At 41.2% G+C, this 25,241-nt stretch overlaps 1 protein-coding gene across 1 annotated transcript in view; it reads left to right on the top strand.

The window, feature by feature from the left end:
• The first annotated feature begins 10,535 nt into the window (after nt 1-10,535).
• Nucleotides 10,536-25,241, top strand: part of KDR (kinase insert domain receptor) — a 31,270-nt gene continuing 16,564 nt past the window's right edge. The window contains exons 1-11 of the mRNA XM_018575700.1: nt 10,536-10,651; nt 11,946-12,018; nt 15,777-15,973; nt 16,869-16,996; nt 19,376-19,544; nt 19,642-19,781; nt 20,556-20,727; nt 20,887-21,001; nt 21,088-21,201; nt 21,273-21,464; nt 23,440-23,563. Of these exons, the coding sequence (XP_018431202.1) occupies nt 10,576-10,651; nt 11,946-12,018; nt 15,777-15,973; nt 16,869-16,996; nt 19,376-19,544; nt 19,642-19,781; nt 20,556-20,727; nt 20,887-21,001; nt 21,088-21,201; nt 21,273-21,464; nt 23,440-23,563 (1,500 nt within the window). The 5' untranslated portion in view covers nt 10,536-10,575. The remainder of the gene's footprint in view (nt 10,652-11,945; nt 12,019-15,776; nt 15,974-16,868; nt 16,997-19,375; nt 19,545-19,641; nt 19,782-20,555; nt 20,728-20,886; nt 21,002-21,087; nt 21,202-21,272; nt 21,465-23,439; nt 23,564-25,241) is intronic.

The following is a 25,241-nucleotide window of genomic DNA, read 5'->3' as shown; positions in this document are numbered from 1 at the left end:
TTCTGTATTAGTTTTTAACATAATTTAACAGCTGTCCCTTGTTACACATAAATGCAAAGAGGTGGATTTATCAAAACTGGAGCAGACAATATCTAGAGCAGCCGTTCATGGTAACTAATTTGCTTCTATCTTTAATTTTCAAAGCTTTACTAAACAAACTGAAGAGAGAAGCTGGTTGGTTACTAAGGGCAACTGCTCCGGATTCTGTCTGCTCCAATTTTGATAAATTCCCCACAAAGAGTGCTAAGTGGATTATAAGTCTATGTGTTCTCCTGACACAGGACAATGCTTGCTGTAAGCATGCTACTGAATTGGAATAAGAGGGCTGCTGTATACCACCAGGGTGTACAATTGTGGTCTGTCATCACTGGCTCCTCTCTGAAAACACAGCCTTCAAGTGTTACTCCACCTATTCCTAAAGGTGGTGAATGATAATATTCTGAGATGTATTCCCCGTAGGTTTATATTTAGTACATAGCACTGATAGGGAAGAAGAAAGCCGACCATTGCAGGATCCCATACACCTATACATCTATCATGTGTGTCACACTTTAAAAAGATGAGGTGACAACACCACAGCCAGAAGATAATAGGTGTGTACAGACAGCTGTCCCTTATCTGTAGACGACACTGACACAAAGGGAGAAAAGCATTTTAAGATTATTGTAGGCTTTTGAAATTGGGTATTCTCGTAGAATTGATCGTGTCTGCAAATATCATATTAAAGGGAAGTATTATTTACCAGAGAAAGAACAAAACAAGCCAAACTGTGCGTGAAGTCATTCTTTTCCTCTCTTCTTCCTCAGTTCTCTTAAAAATAAAATATAAGCGCTCTTCAGGGGTATTATCATTTCTCATCAAATGTAACCACTTGAAGAGCGGGGTGTTACACCCCCTTCCTGTCCAGGCCATGTTTTATTATTCAGCGCTGCGGTACTTTGGCTGACATTTATTCCGTCATGCAAAGCTGTACTGAAATGAATTTTTAAATCATTTTTTGGGACAGATAGAGCTTTCTTTTGGTGGTATTTAAAGGAGAACTATGGGGTTAGGGCTTTTCCCCATAGTTCTCCTAAGGGTAACGGGAGGACACAAACTAGCGTCCTCCCGTCACCCAAAGCTCAGTATACCGTGAGCTGCAGCTCGCGGTATACTGAGACGCCGCAGCTGAAACGGATCCCGACAATTATGTCTGGATCCGCCCAGCTGCGTGAGTGACAGCTGGCTCTGCCTATCTAGAGGCAAAGCTAGCTGTACCCGCCCCCTCCCCCGTCCGTTCCGCCAGTCAACGCTGCAGGATCGGACAGGGGAGGGGAGAATCCAGTCACTACCCTGTCACGGCTCTCTGCAGTGACAGGATCAAGAAGTGAGCGAGCGCAGGTATGTGTTCGCTCACTTCCCGATCTACAGTCAATACCAAACATGTCAAGCTTTAAAAATGTGTGCGCCCGTGAAAAGAAAACTTCTATACCCATAATTGACCATAGGCGAAGCTTTAAAAGCTATTACTGCTCATCAGTTTAGTGTAAGCAGTGATTGATGGCCCTAATATTATTACTCACACTCTGACGTTTCTGGTGTGGCACAATCGTCGTTTTCCAAAATAAGCGCAGTCGGCGCATGTTTGCGTTTGTGTGTATGTGGATTGTTTGGAGATCAGTGTCCCTGGTTAGCAGGTAACCAGGGACGCTGATCTCACTGCAAGTGGCCGGAGCCAGCCGTAAGATCACGGCTGGCTCCGCCCAGCTGTCAGAAGCAGGCTGTCGGCCGCTCGGCCAGCTTCGGCTTTCAGCATGGCTCAGCCGAGCTGATGCTTATGCGTTCGGCTCGGCTGAGCCGCTCGGCCATTATCGGGAGCTGTACAGGCTATTCAGTAGAACCGAAGGGGTCCTGGGGCCGAAGCTACGGCCAGATCCTTCGGCAGCTTTGTGAATAGTAAGTAAGTAAGTACTATCCCTGTCGCACTCCTTACCGATATGTCCCTTATAGTGGGGGGTGCTCGCAGTGACCGCGGATGGCGCCGCGAATGTGAGCAATTGTAGAAATGTCACCAGCACACCAATCCTTTTAAGATAGCAAAAGCTTCATTTATTGAAGTTTTTTGTCATATGACAAAAAACTTCAATAAATTAAGCTTTTGCTTGTTAGCCCCTTATGTGATAGCAATAAAGTTAAGTGGAAATTTCTTTTTTTTTTACAAAATTAGTCACAATCGGCTTCACCAGCTTCTTCTCAGGCTGGAGCAGCAGCAGGACAGCAAGCTGATAAAGAAGAACTCTGGGAAAATCAAAGATGTGCCCTTACAGTGGAGCTACCCCTGCACTGCAAGGGTTAAGAGCTCATCTTGTCAAGGAGACTCAAAGCTGTTTTATTTACATGGTCCTCAGTCCTGCCAGCTCTCTCCGAGACTGGGCTCTAGCAGTCTAAGGACAGCTGAAATCATCACGTCTTATGCATGTCCACTGAACAGGACACTGAAAGATATTCCACAGCCGGAGCGGAGGGGGAGAGAGGTGAGCGCTGACTGAGAAACAGGTGAGAAAAACAGCTTTATTTGAGCCCCTTAGACAAAATGAGCACTTAACCCTTGCAGTGCAGGGGTAGTCTTGATGTATCTTGAAGCTCTTCTGTAACCACTTAAGTACTAGCCTGTATATAGCCCTCCATTACCAGGCCATTTTTTGGTTTTCAGTGCTGGGATCATTTTACTAACTACTATTTTATCACACAACACTGTATCCAAATGAATTTTATATCTTTTTTTTATCACGTGTGCAGCACCATGGCAACTGCAATCCAAATAGAGGCTAAGATGGCACCTTGGGATAGGAGGTTGTAGTTTCAATTTAAAGTGTATCTAAACCCAAAACACTTTTATGTTATAGATGTGTGTGGAAAGGTTAAAACCCCTGTCATGTTGTTATTGCTGTCCCTGATAGGGAGATTCATCTTGTAGATTTGTCCTGGTGACCATTGTTACTAGGACTGTAAATAAGGGAATATTCAAAATTATGAGTTGTTACTGGAACAGGAATCAAAGGGAAATCCTCCAGTGGGGACACGTGTTCCAGTGAAAGCTGTCTAAAAGGTAATTCCCTTACTTTGGAAAGGTTTCTGCCCACTTACTGTTTTGTCTAGAGGACAGGAAGTGAAAGGAAATCTCCCCAATGGGACACAGATGGGCAACAAAAAAAACGTCTTTTATTTATTCCCTACTCAATCCATAATGAAAATAAATGTTGATTTTAGATATGCCATAAGCCCAAACAGCAACAACAGTTCTTACTTATATGAGCAAAAAATGCTTGCTATATCAAATGAAGGATAGCAAACTGATGATGAGGAAACGTATTTGCCAGTGAATGTCATTAAAGTGTGACTTATTTCCTTGGGTGGTCCATGGATTCATTTTGGTGTTCAGTTACACTTTAGGTTATACAAAAATTGTCTTATTACAAGAAACATGTGCATTGTTACTTCATAATAATACACAGACTTGGTGTCTTTTGTGTATTTCTTCCAGATCTGTGCAGTAATCCAGCATCAAACAACTCCTGCACTTTACCTCTGCACAGGAGCTTCCTGTAATGAAGACCAGTCACTGCTGCTCCATTCCTTGTCCAATGTGACTTGTCCTGTATCCGCCCCCTTCTGTTTTTTGCAGGCAGCCTGTAGTAGGAGAACCAACTGACCCCCGTTCCACAGCTCTGTTCTCTGCACAAGTTATCTGCAGCCCACTGCTACAAGGCAATATCTTGGTTTACCAGGTGACCGGTTTGACCAATAAGAAGTGCTTCTGACCGCGCTGACCAATAAGAAGCGCTTCTCATTGGTCAGTGCGGTAAGGTCACCACGCTGACTAATGATTGCTCGCCATTTGCAAACGAAATTCAAAATCCATAGTGCTGGGCTGCACCACATGGCAGTACAGGAAGGAGTGTATAGAAAAAAAGAAGTTTAGCAGATGGGGGGCATGGGGCAGATTTGAGCTGGTGGATTGCATTTTCCCAAATTCACATGGGTAAGTGGACTTCCCCTTTAAACACTAACCTGGAAAACATCTAAACAGCACGGGTCCATTGCATCTGCTCTTACTAAACGAGAAGAGGATATTCTTTGTTGTAACATCCTAATACTAAATATCTGTCCCTTTGTGTAGGCTGTTTTTTTGAAAAGTCAAATGAGGCAATATGAAGACGCAATTACTGACCTCTTCTTCAGAAAATGCTAGTTTGCTGGCATGATGATCCAATGGCTTCCGTACCCTCTACGTCACTGGTATGGGGAAAGTATGCATTGATGCTTTGACATCACTCTGACTTTGCTTAAAAGTATGCTTGTCCCAGGTCATTGCCTCAGAAAGTAGACAGCCAGACAGACAGTATTTTTTAAGGAGTTCAGCAATGATAGCCAACACATTTCACCCAGGATAAGTTTTCTTCAAGCCTTGCACCTTTGTAAAGGGTCTGAAGGCCCCCTAGTGGCCACAATGTTACATGACAGCCTTCTCTGTGCATAACGGGGTCTGTATACTCGCTCTTTTCATCAAAAATATATATTTTCTCCTTATTTGTGTGCATTTATCGGACATATATAAGGCTTACATTGCTAAGAACAATGGTTGTTTGGGAATAAAATAACAGCTTTTCCTAAAAGGGATCGTTTTCATTTACCTGACCTTGCACCATTGCAGTTGCATATCTGTTTAGCTGGAGATGTGTATTTGTGGGGATAATCTGACTGTTTAAAGCTGAACAGGTATGCATTATTGTTCATACATACATTGGTTCAGCTTGTCCCAATGTAAATATGCATATGGCATACCTGATTGGCCCATAGGGCTGCTGTAAGGCACTGCATTAACTGGAGCTTCTACAGTGCTGGCCGAGATCTTCCAGGTCCTTGTATTATGATGTGCTGAGCTCCCCTCTGCTCTGAATACACAGGGAGTCACTTGCTCAGCACTGTGGCCATTCAGGGAATGCCTACAGGGTTATTCACAAAGGGGTGAACAGCCTTAACCCCCTCAAAAAAAACAGGAATAACATTTATTGCTGCTTACCGGTCCTTAGACGTGGTGGGTGTGTTTATTTTTTTATTAGGCTTTTTTCTTTTCTTTTGACCTGGTGATCCTGCCAGTAAAACACTGCATGTCCTAGGGTGACAATGCTCACCCACCTGACTGTATCAGGACAACAGAAACAGGAATGAGCTACAGAAACCTCCTTCTCTCCTTTTCTCCGTAACATGGGGCGGTGTTCAGTAGTCCTCAGAGATAGCTGGGAACAATGAACTAATAATAATCAGCACAGGCAGGGAGTGCAGGAAGTTATTAGCTGTCAGAATCAACAGGTATTTTTTGTACTTATCAATCATAAATAGTATATCTACCTGAGAAAAGGAGCAGCTGCATACCCTTTAGAGGCCCTTTAACAGGCAGAGAGCGGATGCCATTTATTGCTTTAGATGAACTTTCATAAGGCTTTTCTAAATGCATACATACAGTATGTATGCATCTAATGATTTCCAATGGATCTTTTCACACCTTGCATTTAGATGCTTTTATCTGCAGTTTATTTGCATCTAGAAATAGTTTTGAACATCTAAACACAACAAAACACATGTCAACCCATGTAAATACATGTAAACACATTTTGATCTTAAGATTTGGTACCAGATGCATCTAAACGCATATGCATATAAACATGCATAGACGCATGTAAACATGCATAGACGCATGTAAATGCCTGTAAGCACGCATCATTTGAAGCATCTAGAAGCATAAACACAGCATCTAGTCTGACAGATTTTCCTTTACTTATAGAGGACAAAAATGCAAGTGGCAAGTGTGAATGTAGACTAATATTTATTGGTGATTGATTTTTCTGATTTTATCTCCAGTCATTCAGCAGAGATTCTGACTGCACTGTCTGACATACAGATAATCCCTCGGGGAGAATCTACAAATCATTTTAATGTATTCATGATGCAGAGTAATTCATGTTCTGCCTCCAAGCTGGCTTTCAATCCTATTTCCTTACACAATGCTAGACATGTGCGCTGGCAAATATTTTGCTTCGGTTTCTTTTGTTTCAGATTTTTTGTTATTTCGGTTTCGGGATTTGGGTCAGAAAGTCAATTTGTTTCCATATTTGGATTCGTCCGAATCTGAATCTTCGTTAATATCAGATGCCTTAGATAATTAGGAACACATGTTGTTGCAGCAAAGTGACATTACATTTTTTTTTTCTTTTTAACTTTTGATACTCCACAGAAACAATAAAAAAAGCAGTGTGGCGTCCCCTCCCTAATTCATATGAGACTCTTTAGGTCTGGTAGGAATTTTAGAGGGAACCCCAATGCCTAAAAAAACAAAAACAAAAAAAAAGTCTGGGGTCACCCTAAAATACCTTACCAGACCCTTGATCCAAGCAGCAGCCTGGCAGAACAGGAAAGAGGGGGGCAACTAAAATGATTTGAAAAGGCAGGAACTGATCAATAACTGGGCACAGGAGCTGATCTATTACTAGGCACAGGAGCTGATCTATTACTGGGCACAGGAGCAGATCAATTACGGGGCACAGGAGCTGATCTATTACTGGGCACAGGAGCCGATCAATTACGGGGCACAGGAGCTGATCTATGGGCACAGGAGGTGTTCAATAACTTGGCACATGAGCTGATCTATTACTAGGCACAGGAGCTGATCAATCACTGGGCACAGGGGCTGATCTATTACTGGGCACAGGAGCTGATCTATTGCTGGGCACAGGAGCCGATCAATTACTGGGCACAGGAGCTGATCTATGGGCACAGGAGGTGTTCAATTACTGGGCACAGGGGCTGATCTATTATTGGGCACAGGAACAGATCAATAGCTGGGCAGAGGAGCTGATCTATTACTGGGCACAGGAGCTGATCTATGGGCACAGGAGCTTATATATTACTGGGCAAAAGAGCAGATCAATAGCTGGGCACAGGAGCTGAAATATCACTAGTCACAGGAGCTAATCTATATAGGCACAGGAACAGATCAATAGCTGGGCACAGGAGCTAATCCATTACTGTTCACAGCAGCTGATCTATTACTGTTCACAGGAGCTGATCTATTACTAGGCACAGGAGCTGATCTATTACTGGGCACAGGACCTGATTTATTAGGCACAGGACCTGATCTATTACTGGGCACAGAAGCTGATCTATTACTAGGCACAGGAGCTGATCTATTAGGCACACGAGCTGATCTATTAGGCACAGGAGCTGATCTATTACTAGGCACAGGAGCAGATCAATTACTAGATGCAGGAGATGATCAATTGCTAGCCACAGGAGCTGATCTATTACTAGGCACAGGGGCTGATCTATTACTAGGCACAGGAGCTGATCTATTACTGGGCACAGGAGCAGATCAATAGCTGGCCACAGAAGCGGATCTATCACTAGGCACGGGAGCTGATCTATTACTAGGCACATGAGCAGATCAATAGCTGGGCACAGAAGCTGATCTATCATTTTGCCCAGGAGCTGATCTATTACTAGGCACACGAGCAGATCAATAACTGGGCACAGGAGCTGATCGATAGCTGGGCATAGGAGCAGATCAATAGCTGGGCACAGGAGCTGATCTATTACTGGGCATAGGAGCTGATCTATTACTGGGCACAGGAGCTGATCTATTACTGGGCACAGGAGCTGATCTATTACTGGGCACAGGAGCTGATCTATTACTGGGCACAGGCGCTGATCTATTACTAGGCACACGAACAGATCAATAACTGGGCACAGGAGCTGATCTATTACTAGGCACAGGAGCAGATCGATAGCTGGGCACAGGGGCTGATCTATTACTGGGCACAGGAGCTGATCTATAGCTGGGCACAGGAGCTGATCTATTACTGGGCACAGGAGCTGATCTATTACTGGGCACAGGAGCTGATCTATTACTGGGCACAGGAGCTGATCTATTACTGGGCACAGGAGCTGATCTATTACTGGGCACAGGAGCTGATCTATTACTGGGCACAGGAGCTGATCTATTACTGGGCACAGGAGCTGATCTATTACTGGGCACAGGAGCTGATCTATTACTGGGCACAGGAGCTGATCTATTACTGGGCACAGGAGCTGATCTATTACTGGGCACAGGAGCTGATCTATTACTGGGCACAGGAGCTGATCTATTACTGGGCACAGGAGCTGATCTATTACTGGGCACAGGAGCTGATCTATTACTGGGCACAGGAGCTGATCTATTACTGGGCACAGGAGCTGATCTATTACTGGGCACAGGAGCTGATCTATTACTGGGCACAGGAGCTGATCTATTACTGGGCACAGGAGCTGATCTATTACTGGGCACAGGAGCTGATCTATTACTGGGCACAGGCGCTGATCTATTACTAGGCACACGAACAGATCAATAACTGGGCACAGGAGCTGATCTATTACTAGGCACAGGAGCAGATCGATAGCTGGGCACAGGAGCTGATCTATTACTGGGCACAGGAGCTGATCTATTACTGGGCACAGGAGCTGATCTATTACTGGGCACAGGAGCTGATCTATTACTGGGCACAGGAGCTGATCTATTACTGGGCACAGGAGCTGATCTATTACTGGGCACAGGAGCTGATCTATTACTGGGCACAGGAGCTGATCTATTACTGGGCACAGGAGCTGATCTATTACTGGGCACAGGAGCTGATCTATTACTGGGCACAGGAGCTGATCTATTACTGGGCACAGGAGCTGATCTATTACTGGGCACAGGAGCTGATCTATTACTGGGCACAGGAGCTGATCTATTACTGGGCACAGGAGCTGATCTATTACTGGGCACAGGAGCTGATCTATTACTGGGCACAGGAGCTGATCTATTACTGGGCACAGGAGCTGATCTATTACTGGGCACAGGAGCTGATCTATTACTGGGCACAGGCGCTGATCTATTACTAGGCACACGAACAGATCAATAACTGGGCACAGGAGCTGATCTATTACTAGGCACAGGAGCAGTTCGATAGCTGGGCACAGGGGCTGATCTATTACTGGGCACAGGAGCTGATCTATTACTGGACACAGGAGCTGATCTATTACTGGGCACAGGAGCTGATCTATTACTGGGCACAGTATATTATCATTGCTCATGTCGCGTCCACGGGAGTTTCTGAACTGGGATATAATTTATGTTATGGAAGATATAAGGATTAATATGATAATGGAGGTAACTCTGTGTTGCTGTCTGGTGGAATCTCTTTTGGCATCAGGTGACAGATGAAAAGTGGATTGATTACCTCTATTGCAATAATTATGTCAATGTAAATAACACACGATTTTCATGCGCTCCCATTGAAGTCTGTAAGGGTATTGCACCATTACAAGCCCTTGCGACTTTCTAAAAATCGCATAAGTGTGAATGGGCACCATGGAGAACAATGGGATTTTTATCGTTGTGCATCGCAGACACGCAGAAGTGTGAATGGGGCTAAAAGAGATGATGAGCCTCTTAATAAATTGTGGGAATATTCCCCTCAGTTATCCAATCATGTGAAAAGCAAATACCTGCTTACCTATTTTATCTGCACATGTTTGGATGATGGAAGTGATCATTTACACAATGTATTACCGGCAGATTCTCAACTCCTTGAGTAAATCAGCCCAATTGCTTGCAAAAAGCAAGCTGCAAAAGTAAGCATACAGGCTAATGAAAGCAAGCAGAATAAAATGATTTAACTCTTGAATGTTTTAAATAACGCAGAGGAGAGAAGGAAATATAATAACATAATAGCGATCTGTATTGTAAAGTGACTGGATGTGTATTGGAGTGCAGGGTGCAGCTTGCACTTTCCTTAAAGTGGGCGGGGACTCCCTGTGTGGGCGTGGTGATAAGTTCAGGGAGTAGATCAGCCTGCCAGCTAGACTTCACATAGTGATGCAGCTTCATAGCAGGACGAGAAGGCACTTCGTACTATGAGCATCTACAGAACTGGGAGTGACACCGAGGCACAGGAGCTGATCGATAACTAGGCTCAGGAGTGGATCATTTACTGGGCACAGGAGCTGATTTATTACTGGGCACAGGAGCTGATTTATTACTGGGCACAGGAGCTGATCTATTACTGGGCACAGGAGCTGACCTATTACTGGGCACAGGAGCTGATCTATTACTGGGCACAGGAGCTGACCTATTACTGGGCACAGGAGCTGATCTATTACTGGGCACAGGAGCTGATCTATTACTGGGCACAGGAGCTGATCTATTACTGGGCACAGGAGCTGATCAATTATTATGCACAGGGGCTGATCAATTACTAGGCACAGGAGCTGATCTATTACTGGGCACAGGGGCTGATCAATTACTAGGCACACAAGCTAATCAATTACTGGCCGCAGGAGCTGTTCAATCACTTGACACAGGAGGTGGTCTATTACTGGGCACAGGAGGTGGTCTATTACTGGGCACAGGAGCGGGTCTATTACTGGGCACAGGAGCGGGTCAATCACTGGGCACAGTATTTTATCATTGCTCATGTCTTCGGTCCATGAGAGCTCCTGAACTGGGATATCATTTTTCTAATGAAGGACTTAAGGATTAATATGATGCTGGTGGTAATTCTGCAGTGCTGTCTGGTGGGATCTCTTTTGGCATCAGGTGAGAGATGAAAAGTGGATTAACACTTTTGCATTAAATATGTCAATGTAAATAATACATAAATAAATAACAAAAAATAACAGTGTAACATGCTTTAGGATGGTTTGTATTATGGAATTGGTTATAGAAATTATATGATTAATACCGGTTTGTACATAGAATCTGCTTTGCATTATTGGCATTATTTCTAGAAAGGATGGAACATGCCAGAGATTTCCTTTAAATCATTTTTATCTATATTCTTTTGTAGTTTTAAAATCAGTATAATTGATCAGTGTTCAAAATCCCATGAAAATTTCCTTGGACAGATTTAAAAAGTCTGTGACTGGAAAAAAGAGAACGTTATTAGCAACATAAATAAAAAATGTTCCCCAACCCACTTTGCTAAAATGTGCTTCACCTGCTCATATCATATTGATATACTGTAGCAATGACAGCTATGTAAAAAAAAACAAAAGAACAAGTCACTATTTACTGGTCAATTTGTAACATTTTGTATTAACTTGGTGTTTATTCCTCACAAGCTGTTAATATGTTATAGTACATACATACATTAATATGGGTAACCAATGTAGATACCTTTTACCTGTTATTTTGCATTCCCTTCCTCAAACTTCTGTCTATTTCCTCATCAGTTATCGTTAATGCAATTCCATATTCCCTAAGCAAAGATATTTATGTGTATGTGACAACTACTATTAGGCTCATCAAGGTATATATATATATATAATGTACCTTTAAACATATTATTAATAATGCCTACAGTAAGTAATAGTAACCTCCTGGTGCGTTATGCAACATTACAGGAAAGGAGATGAGAAAGTACAATTAGTTCACACGTCACTTGCGGTAAAGTACATAGGAAGGGTGTTGGGAGTCCACAGTGGGAAAGGACCATGGTCACATGCTACGACACACAGAGAGGATTTAAGGCCAGGTTAATTTTGTCAGTCCAGTATGAGTAGTTAGATGGCCAGTTCGTTTGTCATAGCAGAAGTATTTCAGGATTGGTCCAAACAGAGTGAGATCTTCAGATGAGGGCTCATTATTTCCAATGTCCCACATCCGTTATAAAGGACATTGAAGCTAGCTTGGCATAATAACAGGAACCCCACCCAAGTCTATGAATTGATTTGCTATGCATTTCTCCCTGGACCATCTGCACCATCTTCCTGTTATGATAAACTGAGCGGTGAAGGTGCACAGCTAAGAATGTATCATGTGGATGTTTCACACACTGTGCTCTTACTTAAAAGTTCTCGTTTTATACCCTGTTGTTTTTCATTCTCTGCAGAGTTCCCAACTTTAAGTACTAAGAAAAGTACACTTGTAATGCCTTCAAACAGTACACTAAACATCACATGCAGGTATGTCAAAGATAAACTCCAAATATATATATTTTTTGCTGGTTTGGTACCTCAGATATGTTGGATGTCATGTGTTGGTTTAATAGGGAAATAGTAAATGCATTTTCCTTCAGCCTACCTTCAGTTTTGTTACTTATGAAGGTTTTATTTACAGCTGGCCTTTGCAATATAAGGTCATTTCTGTATCCAAGAGAAATAAGAGTCAGCTTGACAATATGACACTGCAAAATAAAAGTTAAAACAAATTTAAGTTAAGCTCTTAAACTATTTTACCCATAACTGACCTGTGAGCTCTTCTTTACACCTTCTAAAAAAATTCATGAAACCCCAACAGGAAATGTGTATACACATGTAACAATGTCATTGAGTGACTTTCTAAGATAGAAATGCTCCTTGGATTTATAAAGACGGGGCCACTCATTTAATAATGGATCTTAGTTGCTTGGCTGTCCTGTGCTTCAGTATTTTCTGAGTTACTGAACTAGAACAGGCATGTGGCCTGTTAGGTCAGAGTGAAGTCAGAACTCCTGATCTTCAATCTTTTTCTGGCATAGTTACTTAGAGTCTATTGAAGCCAATGATCATCATTAAAAGTAGACAACCAGCATTTTCAGAAGCTAGCAATAGCCTACATATTTCTGCTCAGGCAGGACGCCTTTAATATGTTACTCATTTGCCTGGTAAATAGTAGATCCATGCTTTGTTTTTCATACATGAACTTTTGTTTGTATTACCATTAATTAATACCAATGTTACATAGTTACATGGTTACATAGTATTTGATGTTGAATAAAGACATAAGTCCATCAACTCCTACCTATTGTGTGTGTGTGTGTATAGGTCCCTGAGTCATCTCATTCTTAAGAGTACCTGTACCCCTGTACATTATGGTCTGTCAGGAAATCGTCCAAAAGCTTCTTGAATGATTCCACACTATTTGCTGAAATCACTGCTTGTGGCAGTGAGTTTCAGACCCTAACCGCGCGAACTGAGAAGAACCCCCTTTGCCCCTTGTGTTTGAATTTTTTTTCTGCCAGTTTTAGGTGGTGGCCTCTAGTCTTTGTTACGGAATTAATCTTAAAGAGTTTGTTGCTATGACTATAGAACATCTTGTACATGAAAATCATGTCCCCCCTTATTCTCCTTACTTCCAGCGTGAACATATTTAAATTTAGTAGTCTTGACTCATAGTTCTGGTCCTCCATCCCCTTGATGAGTTTGGTTGCCCTCCGCTGGACTCTCTCCAGCTCAAGGACATCCTTTCTGTGTACCGGTGCCCAAAACTGCACCGCATACTCCAGGTGAGGCCGAACCAGTGATGTGTAAAGTGGCAAAATTATAGACTTGTCCCTGCAAAACATTCCCTTCTTGATGCAGGACAGGATTCTACTAGCTTTGCTTACAGCAACCTGGCACTGTAATCTATTATTCAGTTTATGGTCTACAATGACCCCCAAATCTTTCTCCATTTCAGACTTCCCTAGAGGCAAATCAGACTTCCCTAGAGGCATACCCATAATTGTATAACCCATTTGCTTATTTTTAATCCCAAAGTGCATTACTTTGCATTTATCGATATTAAACCTCATCTGCCACATAGTTGCCCACTCCCCTATTTTATCCAGGTCCTCCTGCAATGTTATACTATCTTGGTCCGTTTCTATTACCCTCCCAATTTTGGTATCGTCAGCAAACACTGAGATTTTGCTGTTTACTCCGTCCCCGATGTCGTTAATAAACAAGTTGAAAAGCATGGGTCCCAGCACAGAACCCTGAGGCACACCGCTAATGACACTAGCCCAGTCTGAGAGGGCGCCATTTATTGATACTTTCTGTACCCGTTCCTTTAGCCAGTTCTCTATCCATGTACACACCCTTCCATCTATGCCCATGGACCTCAGCTTGTATAGTAATCGTTTATGAGGTACCGTATCAAAAGCCTTTGAGAAATCCAGATATACCACATCCACAGACCTCCATCCAGATCTCTATTTGCCCCTCGTAAAAAGTCAGTAGGTTAGTCTGACAGGAACAGTCTTTCCTAAACCCATGCTGATTGTCATTAACTATACCATTATCCTGAACAAATTCTACCAAGTAGTCCTTAATCATTCCCTCTAGCAGTTTACAAACTACCGATGTAAGACTAACTGGTATGTAATTCCCAGGTTGGCATCTTGCCCCCTTTTTGAATATGGGAACTACCGTAGCCCTCCGCCAGTCACTCGGAACTCTACCAGTCATTAGAGAGTCCTTAAAAATGAGGAATAATGGTCTTGTTATAACCTCCCGTAGTTCCTTAAGTATCTGGGGTGCTGGTTATCTGGTCCCAATGCTTTATTTGCATTAAGTAGATTAAGTCTTTGTTGTAATGTTAAAGAAGAACTCCAGGAATTGCACACTCCAAGGGTTAAGTGCTCATTTGTGTCTACAATAACAAAGATACAGTCACCCAAAGTTCCAGCTGTCCAGCTGTCATGGCTCCCGCCAGCCTGTCGCCTCCTCTGCAGCAGATTGTAATGTTCCTCAGCATTCTCACGTCTATGTACAGTGTACAGACGTGATGATATACGGGACCTTAGACCACTGCAGAGGAGGGAGAAAGACATTCCAGGAACCGGTCTAAGAAAAACCTGGCTTGGAGCTTTGGGTGAGTATATCTTTGTTTTTTTAACCTAGACACAAACAAGCAGTTAACCCTTGCAGTGCGGGGGTAGAATTAAAAAATTCCTGGAGTTCTGCTTTAAATACCACTAGAGGCTTTTTATAATTCAAAGTATAAGATGGCCTTCCTTACCATCTTGTCTTGAATTGTATTGTAATGTCTTCCTTATAGTGGGTCCCTTATATTGTAAAGCGCTGTGCAAACTGTTGGCGCTATATAAATCCTGTAGAATAATAATAATAATAATTTAAATTGGCATAATATCTTTTCTGTTTTAAAAATATATCCATAGACAGAAGGAATAATCTCATATTGTGTCCCAGTTAATATTTACAAACTCTTGACATTTTACACTTTTAATTTTGGTTGCACAATGACAACAGCGTATGGTTTAACCACAAAATACACGATATGGCTAAAGTATGTAGACACCCCGCCCAAATGATTGAGTTCAGATGTTTCCGGGGAGGGTACTATTAATGCTACAGCATACAAAGACATTTTAAACAATTGTGCGCTTTCAACGTTATGGCAATAGTTTGCAAAAGACCCATTCTGTACCAGAATGACTGTGCCTCTGTGCACAAAGCTAGGTCTACAAAGATATGCTGATGAGTGTGGTGTCGAGGAACTGAAGCAATCGGCTCAAAGTCCTGACCTCAGCCCTATTGAACACCTTTGGGAGAAATTGGAATACCAACTGTGAGCCAGGTTTTATTGCCTAACATCACAACCTGACCTTTCAAATATACTTTGGGCTGAATGGACACAAATTACAATAGACACACTCCACAATTTTTGTATATCCTTTCCTGGAAGATTGGAGACTGGTATAGAAGCAAAGTAGAGTCCATATTAATCCCCATGGTTTTGGAATGGGATGTCCAAAAAAGCTCACATAGTTTTGGTGGTCAGGTGTCCAGATACTTTTGGCCATATAGTGTATGGTTTCTGCATGGTAAAATAGGACAAACATAACCTTCCATATTACCTTTTGACATCACACATTGGATCATTTATACAAGCTGTTTTTTGATGATTTAAGGACATATGGCAGAGATTAACAGGATGGTGTATGTCCTTTATTTCCTAGTGGGGAGCAGCCAGTAGAGTGGACATGGCATGTGAACCTCAGCACTGATGATATCCGCATATCCCTGATTCAGTGCAACGAGAATGTCTATTGCCAATTCCTTGTGGTTAGAGAGCTCACAGCAAATGACACTGGAATGTACAAGTGCTTCTATGAAGGAAGCAATGCTACCTCACATGTTCACGTGTCTGTTGTAGGTAAGTGGATTCATGTTGTGCTTATTTACCTTTAGATTGTTTCTGGTACACGCAGTTTAGCACTCTCCATGTTATCTATATCTCCATCTTATCTACATGTCCTTTTTTCATACATCTCCATCTTATTGATCTACAATAGCCATTTCCTCCTATCAGCTGACATGAAGCTATATTGAGTCTTATCTATGACAGTTATGGTTATATCTCAGTATATTCAGTTGTTATTCAGCAATTCAGTTGTCAATTTCCAAGGCAGGCATACATCTGAGTTTTGGTTTGGTGAAGTCATAACAGTTATTAATGTTTATGTCTAGTTTAAGCCATTTATTTTGTTTTGGATAGAATGGAGAACATTTAGCAGCTATTTTAGGTTTTCATTGTTGTATGTGTCACCACTTGATAGGTTCACTTTCTCTATTAATAGTTCTTACCATTTCATACGCTATCCAAAGTTTATAAAGAAAGAAAACGTTTGGACTAGGCACTTTTATTCACAGACTTTGATAAAAGGGGTCCAATGAAAGTCAACTTGATAAAGCTGCTAAACTGGACTAACAACCCACTCTAAGATTTGCCACTGTGGAACAGCAAAAGAGTGAGTGAGCTTCCTTACTTAGTGAAGACAGTGGTGCACAGTCCCCGTAGACAAAATAACAAATGCCTGTTGTAGATAGAGTTGCATCTAGTCAATGAAGTCATACATACTGTACAACAACATGATTATTTACATTCACTATCATTATGACTACCAATATGTATACTATAGACACATCTGCTGTTTGTAGTAATCAGAATTAGTCTCAGAATGCACTAGTAAAATCTACACTAGGAATTAGTAACATCACAGAGAAGTGAATACTGCAATAATGTAAAATAAATGTAATGTCGTCTTTAGACCAGCCATCTCCATTTGTGCCAATCAAATCTCCATTGGTGACCATCCATGGCACTGCTTCCAGCAATGAATCTGTGACCATACCATGCCTGGTCTCAAGACCTGATCTCAACATGACTCTGCGTACGGTAAGTGAAATTCTCACACATTCTATGTTTACTATGGATTTATGGACTTCTAAGTACCAATATGTTCTGGTATTAACGTGTACTGGTATTCCGCATTAGGTGTAACACATAAACCATCCTAATGGGATAAACTAAAATGTATCCCCTACTCTACAATATTAAATTTGGGACATTAAACTAGTAATCCCACCCTGAGGCTGCTTCATGAACAACTCCTACAGATGACAAGCAAGTTGTTTCTTTTGTGGGTATAAAGTACATACATCAGAGCTTCTCCTGTTATTCTATGTTATTATACACTGAGTGGCCAGTTTATTATGACCACCTGACGTTTGTAATTTCACGCTGAAGTTGCTAGAGGGCCAGACCATTATAAATAGGGAAGCAGGTTGTTTACCACGACTGATTTTTTTCTGACGATATGGGTAAACAACGCGATTTAACAGCCTTTGAACGTGGGATGATTGTTGGAGCTCGGATCCATGGAGCGAGTATCAGCAAAACAGCAGAATTTGTTAAATGTTCAAGAGCAGCTATTGTTAAAGTGTTTAAAGACTGAACTGTCAGCCGAAAATCTGGGTCTGAACGTGCGAATTGTGGCCGTCAGCGACTAGTCAATGTTAGGGCAGAACGGAGAGTGGCAAGACTGGTACAAGACAACAGAAGGGCAACAGTGCAGTGTCAGATTCCTCGCATCACCTTTCAACATCTCGTGGAGTCACGAGGCGGCCCAACTAAGTCATCTTGTGGAGTCATCTCGTGGCCCAACGAAGTACTGATGTGGTGGTCATAATAATTTGGCCACTCAGTGTACATATACAAAGTGTGACACCCAGTCCTTTACAATAAACAAATTCCACATATATAACAGCCTGTGCTTCTGTGAGTTCTTCGTGCTTCATAAAGAAGTGTCTTCATTAATCCACCTTAATTTGTGCACACCACCTCCACCTAAAAGTGGGAAGAGACTCACCCCTCTGATTGCCTCTCTATTTATGGAAATGTAAATACTGCATGGGAGTCAAAAATATTCTTTCCTGTTCCAATTCCTTCCAATAAACCAAGACTGCTACAGTCTGTGCATGTTAATAATTCCTCATATATACCATACCATAAGGAAGGAATATTAAAATCTCACATAGCATAAAACCATAAAATCATTTAATGATTCAAACAATAAAACCAGTACTTACATCCTTATAAAGTCTCACAGCACTATATACACAGCATCATGTAGTATCTCATAAAAAAACACTGTACTTGTGTACAAACAATAGCATTTGTGTGCTATTGCTTACATACGCACAGCAAAAATGCATTCTTTTGGGGCTTCCTGTATCCTAGCAACAAAGGGCAGAAAGCGGCAGGAGCTGGCTAGTGTCCCTTGTTCTTTGCTGCTTGGACACAGGCAGCTCCTTGCTGCTTAGAGTCCTTCATTGCTAGGATGCAGGTAGGTTCTGCATCCTAGCAACCATTAGTGTAAATTTGCACTATAAGCTGTGTGTAAACATTAGCACAAATGTTACATGGGTATAGTGTACAGGCAAGATTTTACACAGAATCTCGTTGCCAGCAAGATCCTATGTTACATCATACACCCCTGTGCATGAGCGCAAAATTTATTTTCTCTTCATTTCAGTTTCAGAGATTTCCTGTCACTTCAAGAGAAGAAGTGAGTAGAAATCTCCCAAATGGGGAAACAGAAGGCAATCATAACATAACAAAGCCTTTAACCTTTTTCCTGTCCCATCAAAACATTTTGGCTGGAGCTGGACTTTAAATCTTTAAAATCTAATCATTAAAATCTTGTAAAAAATATTAAGTGGATAGTAATATAACAAGAAAAGAACTCCTACGTTATTCCTGTGAAGTGAAGGGAGAAAGGAATGTTCTTTGTTACAAAACCCTGCACTCTTAAAGATGCCTGAAGCCCTAAGGGTTGCATAAGATCTGCACCCCTCCTCAAATAGTTTAAAGCCAGTTGGTTATTGGTGGATGCCGCACTCTAGGCATACCAATTTACTGTTGGTATGTGATGATATTGCTTTCATCCTTTTCAGCTGATTGGATACCATGCCATTGTTACCCATTAGTGCATGCTTCTGGTTCCATAGCTTTGCTTTCTGGGTCCAAATAAGAATGATTCATTAGCCTACTTTTTTATAATTAATTTTACATTTTTATGTTTAGACCTTTATTTATGTTAAGCTATTTCATCTGTGTTTATTAACTTGAACATGTTCAGGATTTCCTGAAGCTTTCTTTCAGGCATTTGTTTATAACATAAAAAATGTTCCCGCTATATCTCTGAACTAAGTGATCAGTTAACAAAGAATAGATCACACGAGACCATAATAATAAACAATGTTTTTTCCTTAGAAATATGCAGTCAACACATTTCTCCCCAATGGACACAATATTCAGTGGCATTATCAGAAGGGGTTCACCATCTCCAGTGGATTGCTGAGGTTTGTCGATATGGTCTTCTGTGAGACAACTCTCAATGGAGAAACATACAGATCCAGCAACTTTATCATTGTAGTTATAGGTATGAAAACAACCGTACACGTTCTATCAATTTTTCTCTGTTATGTTACTGCTGGTGATGATTAATTAACCGTTTTTAATTTTTTGTTGTCATTCAGAGTATAGGATCTATAGCCTATCAATGAACCCATATCCTCAGATCAAACTGGCTGTAGGGGACAGGCTGGAACTAACTTGCAAAGCTCATACTCCATTAAATGCCAGAGTCAAATACAGTTGGGACTATCCTTCAATGATGGTAATCATAGTGGTTCCTTAATTTATAGTTTTTTATTATGACATGTTTTGTGCAGGCTAAAAATGTTGGCAGGTCACACATAAACATACACCATGAAAATGGTGCCATCTTCTGGGTGTTCCCATTAATCATCAGTGTGTGTGTTCAGGTCATGGCACTCTGGTATTCATAACCTCTCTTTCTGGTAAAATTAATATCTTTTATATCTAATCTTATTGATATATCTTATGCAAAATACACATTTCATACCACATAGGGGCAATTATCTGCATTTTAAATGTGTATTTTGCATGTTCTTGAAGACCTTCACTCTTCAAAATTAATATCACTAAATAAAAGCACTATTCCTTCAAATGAGGTAGCAGGTAATAGGCATGGCAGTGCAGGACCAGACACACTCCACCACATCATGATTCATGTACACCATTTATAGAGTCTAAAAAAGAAGATTCTGTTAAATCATGGAAGCTGGCTTACTTTTCCTGGTATAGATCTACTAACTAAGGAGTTGATTCAGTCAATATGAATTTAGTTAGATGTCACATCAGGGTCACAATAAAAGCAAAGGCAGTGTTACCTTTTTAAGGTTCAAATAATATACAGTATAGTGGGAAGGAGGGCTTATCTGACATTACAGGTAGCATTCTCTAGGACAGTTTTTGATTTCTCTTTGCCACAGAATCAAACTATTGTTATATTCCTTTCTTTGAAATATTTAGAAAATACTCTTTTATTTTGGAACTTTAGTGAAGGCTATTTTGTTTGCAATTTTAGGATGTTGGAGTGGCGCTGATTAAAGGGAAATTAAATTATGCACCCATCGAAATGGAGCAGTTGAGTTCACTAACGATAGAACAGATAACTTTGAGACATGGAGGGAATTACAGTTGCACAGCAGATACAGGAGGAATGAATAAGACTAACAGCACCACGGTCATTGTGTATGGTGAGTACATGGTCATGTCACAGTTCAGGTTTTCAGTTTCAAGCTTTATTTGCATTGTATTAATTGCCTTATAATTCTATCTGGTGACTAGTGTCACTCTTTCGCACAGTTTTTTTTAAAGTGCAACATCTTTGGTTGACTAAACAAATGTATTTTCAGAAAAACCTTTTATATTAATCGATGAGACAATGGAGAAGGTGTTTATCGTGAAATCTGGAGATCGTGTCAAGATACCAGTCAAGTTTACAGCATTTCCTGATCCAGAGGCCAAATGGTATGAGCTCTTTCCGAAGATCTTTTTGAAAGGCACTCATATGTTTCATTGAAGTAAGAAATAATATTGCTGTGCCTTTCTTACAGGCTTAAAAATGGTAAAATGTTTTCCCACAATCACAAAACTCCGTACTTCCTTTCTATCAATGAATGCAGCGAAAGAGACTCTGGCAATTATACAGTTGTTCTTACTAACCCACGGTCAAAGTTTTTTTTAAAAAAACAAGTAAAAATATTTTATATTTTAAAAAAAACATTGTAAAAAGGTGGAGAGGGAAGGTAAAGCCATTGTTACCCTTCTTTCTAGTCCCTCCACACATCTGTGAAAAGGCGGTATCTACTTCTGTGGAATCAATCAAGTTTGGCAAACGTTCTACGCTAACTTGTACTGCATCTGGGATTCCATCACCAGTTAATATCCAGTGGACATGGCAGCTGTTGGAGGAATGCACCTCGTCATCTCAGTAAGTGAACTGCTTAGGTCTTATTGACATGAAGATCGCTTTTAAATGGTGGAAATTTAAAGGTACTCATATACATTAAATGGCAATTTGGTGTGCAGGCATTCAGATCACCAAAGTTTGTTGTTTCACTGCCAATCCTTTTAAAACATTTCTTTTGGGTTGAAAAAAACCTTTGTCCAACACCCTAGAACAATTATATTTTGTGGTATTTGAACACGGCTGCTATTGTCTACTTCAGTCAACATTGTCCAGGTCAGTTACCATTAAAGTTGCTTGTACGTTATACCTGATAGTAGCTTTCTAACAAGCTTTCTTTAACCTAGACTTGTAAAACAGGATACATAAATAGTAAGTTGCTTTAGTTACAGAATGTCAAAGTTGCAGAATGTTAATATACCATTTTGTTTAATGGAGTCAAAAGAGAAGTACAGCTAAGTTTTTTTGTCTTTCATTCTCATTTTTGTTATAAGAATATTGTTACTTATGTACTCCTGTGACCCAAAATCAGCCAACAGTGGGCAAATGCTCGCTACCAAATGACAGGTCAGAGCTGTGCCATAGGCAATATCGTCGGGATCCACCACAGTTGCCTAATTGACAGTTGGCTTTGCCTGTTTGCATGCATCTGGGGGCCAGTCGGTCATACCCCATTCCCAGCCTATAGCTCCAGGCAGCACTGGAGGAGCAGAGAGGAGGGGAAACCCTTCAGAGACTGATAGTCACTGCCCTATACTGTTAGCAGAGGCAAGAGCTGACTGATCAGTGTTCACGTGATCAGCTCTCGGTTTTAGATATGGCATGGGACAGCGTCACAATGATGCTAAAGCATTGGGGTGAATATGAATGTTTAATATTATATTTACCCTGGACTTCTCCTTTTAATATGATCGTACACTGCATACATCCCACTCTAGCAATTCAACACAAGTAGGTAATGATGAATATTAGATTATTCTCTATACTCTCACAATTGTAATCTGTCCCTAAAACAATGTCTCTTGGTTGCAAAAATGTAAAGGTCATCAAAGAGGGACATACTGTATAGGTTGCATCCATCAGACTCTGTATGCACAGGGATAACCAGTACAACATCAAATGGCAATGAGGTTTTGCAAGTCCCACTAAGTAGGCATTAAAGTAGGCTACCTAGGTATAGATACCTCACTCATTTTTACATAGGGTTTATGCACAGGGTCTATTTATCCTGTTTATCTTTAAAATCTTGATCTCTTGAAGCTAGCTATTTGTAAGCCAAAGGGAAGGGTGGCATACTCCCAACCTCTTTGTCTTATCTCAGAGAGCACTACTGTAATGTATCTTTTTCTGATCAGTTAAGGCATAGGTACTCCATTTTATCACTTCTACTTTGGTACAGTAGTGCGCAGTTATAACTGAGCTTGCAGTGCTTAGTGTTATCTGGGTGAAAGGCCATCTGAGAGGAAGTGTGCTGATTGATGCAGAGATGACAGACAAGGATCCTGTGCTAAGCCCACATGGCTTCCCTTATCAGACCACTGCAGAGGCTCAGACTTCCTGCTGCAGAGACCAGAGCAATCCGCTTTCCTGCTGTTGTTGACCAGATGATTTCCTTTAGCATCTTCCTTTGGAACCACAGCGCTTCCTACCATCCCACAGAAAAAAAGTCTTTTAGGAGGCTTACGTGATTCTTCATCTTCGTTTTAGCTTCTTAAGGAGAATTAAAAACTTATGAATGAACCTATTTTTTTCTGTCTTCTATGAGCCCCGCCTCTGTTTCCTCCCATCCAAATATTGGATCTAATTATGGAAAGGATGTCGGCAGTCCACCTTTTCACCCGGATACTACTATTTATTTACCGTGTATTGATCTTCACATGCCCCATTGATCTAGAATGCCACATAATGCTTGAGTGTTCCTTTTGTTTATAGGTATTTTTTTTGTCTATGCTGATTTAATGGTTATATTATTAAAAGGTCTGTATTTCCTTTTATTCAGACTGCACGATGAAAAGAGGAATACTTACAGCTGCCCAAACTGGAGGAGCATTCAGGACAAACACGGAGGCAATACAATTGAGATGCATGACACTCATACTGATGTCATAGAAGGAAAAATAAAGGTGAATTTAGTTTGAAATGATAAAATAAGTTCAGGATTTGGGTATGTTATAGGGGGGCATTAAGTGAGTAGAATAGGAAACTTTAATGCAAATATTACAAATTATGAAAACCCGATTACTCATATATGTGTGAACATGTTCAATTTCTTTCAAACGTCTATTCAATCCTTTCAAATCTGCAGCTTTCATTAAATAATACCTGATGATCCTGACCTGAAGGTTCTTGTTCCAGCACTTCCTAGGACAACAAGTTCTGTCCCTGTCTCCTAATTGTTCTCCTGCATTGCCAACCTGTCACACAGTCTCATCATGTAGACTCTCATTACACAGGCATGGTTCACTGCCATCCCCTTTAAGAAGCCCGCCCTTAGCAATGACGTGCAATGGTTGCTGGAGTGCATGCAATCAATTTAATGCTCATTAAACATTAGGGAAAACGTAATATAGTATCTGGGATAATGTGCCCCCTCGTTTCATCTTTGTTCACAAGACATAGATGACTAAGATAACCTTTGTAATGCTGTGCCATAGGCAGTAATGGGGACAACATTCACTGAGTAGTGGATTTATTTGTGTGCCACTGGCAACTTTTAAAGCTAAACTCCAGACAGATATGAGGGCAAAATGAATTAGGACAGGTATTCATTAATAAATAAATAAATGTATTTCTTAAATGTAACTAGTATAAGCAATAAAAATTAACTTAGTATCAGTCTCATGTAATCTCGTATACAGCAGCACTCACACTGGGAGAGGAAGGGGCAGGACTGGGAGCTAGTCAGGTGTGCTGCATGCAAATATCCTTACAAGGAACATGGTGATTAGAGGAGAGAGCAGAGAGATGACCTCAGCTGTCTGCTTCTGCACTTTTGCTGTTATTTAATAGGCTTGGGTTGGAGAGAAGACACCCTGGTATCCTTTCTGTAGTCTACAAATATCACAGGGAAAGTAGTATCTGGCTTTGCTGTTTTGCAGGGCTGTGTAAATCTCAGGAGTAGATATGAAATACAGAACTAAAATGGCTTTGGGAGGTACAACAGCTTCCATATACCATATCAGACATCTCAACTCTCCCGGATGTTCCAGGAGTTTCCCGCTAGTGGCCCCCGGACACCCGGGAGAGAAACATTTTCTCCCGGAAAGGTTTACTTTGCTTATCTAGCAGAGTAAACCTTTCCCTGCTGACTGTTTCTTTTTTTTTTTCCTGACATCAGGGCCGCTGTCCGCCGGCAGTCTGACAAAAAAAAAACAGCATAGGAATGAATAGCTAGATTGCTTTTGGCTATTTCAATTTGCAATGGCCAAAAGCAGACTAGCTATTGCACCCGCCCACTGCTGCTGTCAATCAGCAGAGGTGGATCTGAAGTTCTCCATCAGATCCTCCTCTGCTGACTGACAGAAGAAGAGGGCAGGTGCAATAGCCAGCTTGCTATTGGCTATTGCAAATTAAAATAGCCAATAGCAGTCTAGCTATTCATTCCAATGCTGTTTTTTTTTTCATTCTGACGGCAGCAGCTGTCAGAATACAAAAAAAAAACAGCAGATAGCAAGGGAAGCAATAGCTTCTTTGCTATCCGCCATCATTTCAGGGGGGTTCTTTCTTCCTTGTTGTTGCACCCCCCCCCTCCCTGAAATGAGAAGGGCACCTCCCTGAAATGACTTATTTCAGGTTGGGATC

The sequence above is a fragment of the Nanorana parkeri genome, unplaced genomic scaffold (assembly GCF_000935625.1).
Source record: "Nanorana parkeri isolate BGI_ZX_2015 unplaced genomic scaffold, ASM93562v1 scaffold54, whole genome shotgun sequence".
Taxonomy (NCBI): Eukaryota; Metazoa; Chordata; class Amphibia; order Anura; family Dicroglossidae; genus Nanorana; species Nanorana parkeri.
This window is presented reverse-complemented; position numbering and strand designations above follow the sequence as displayed.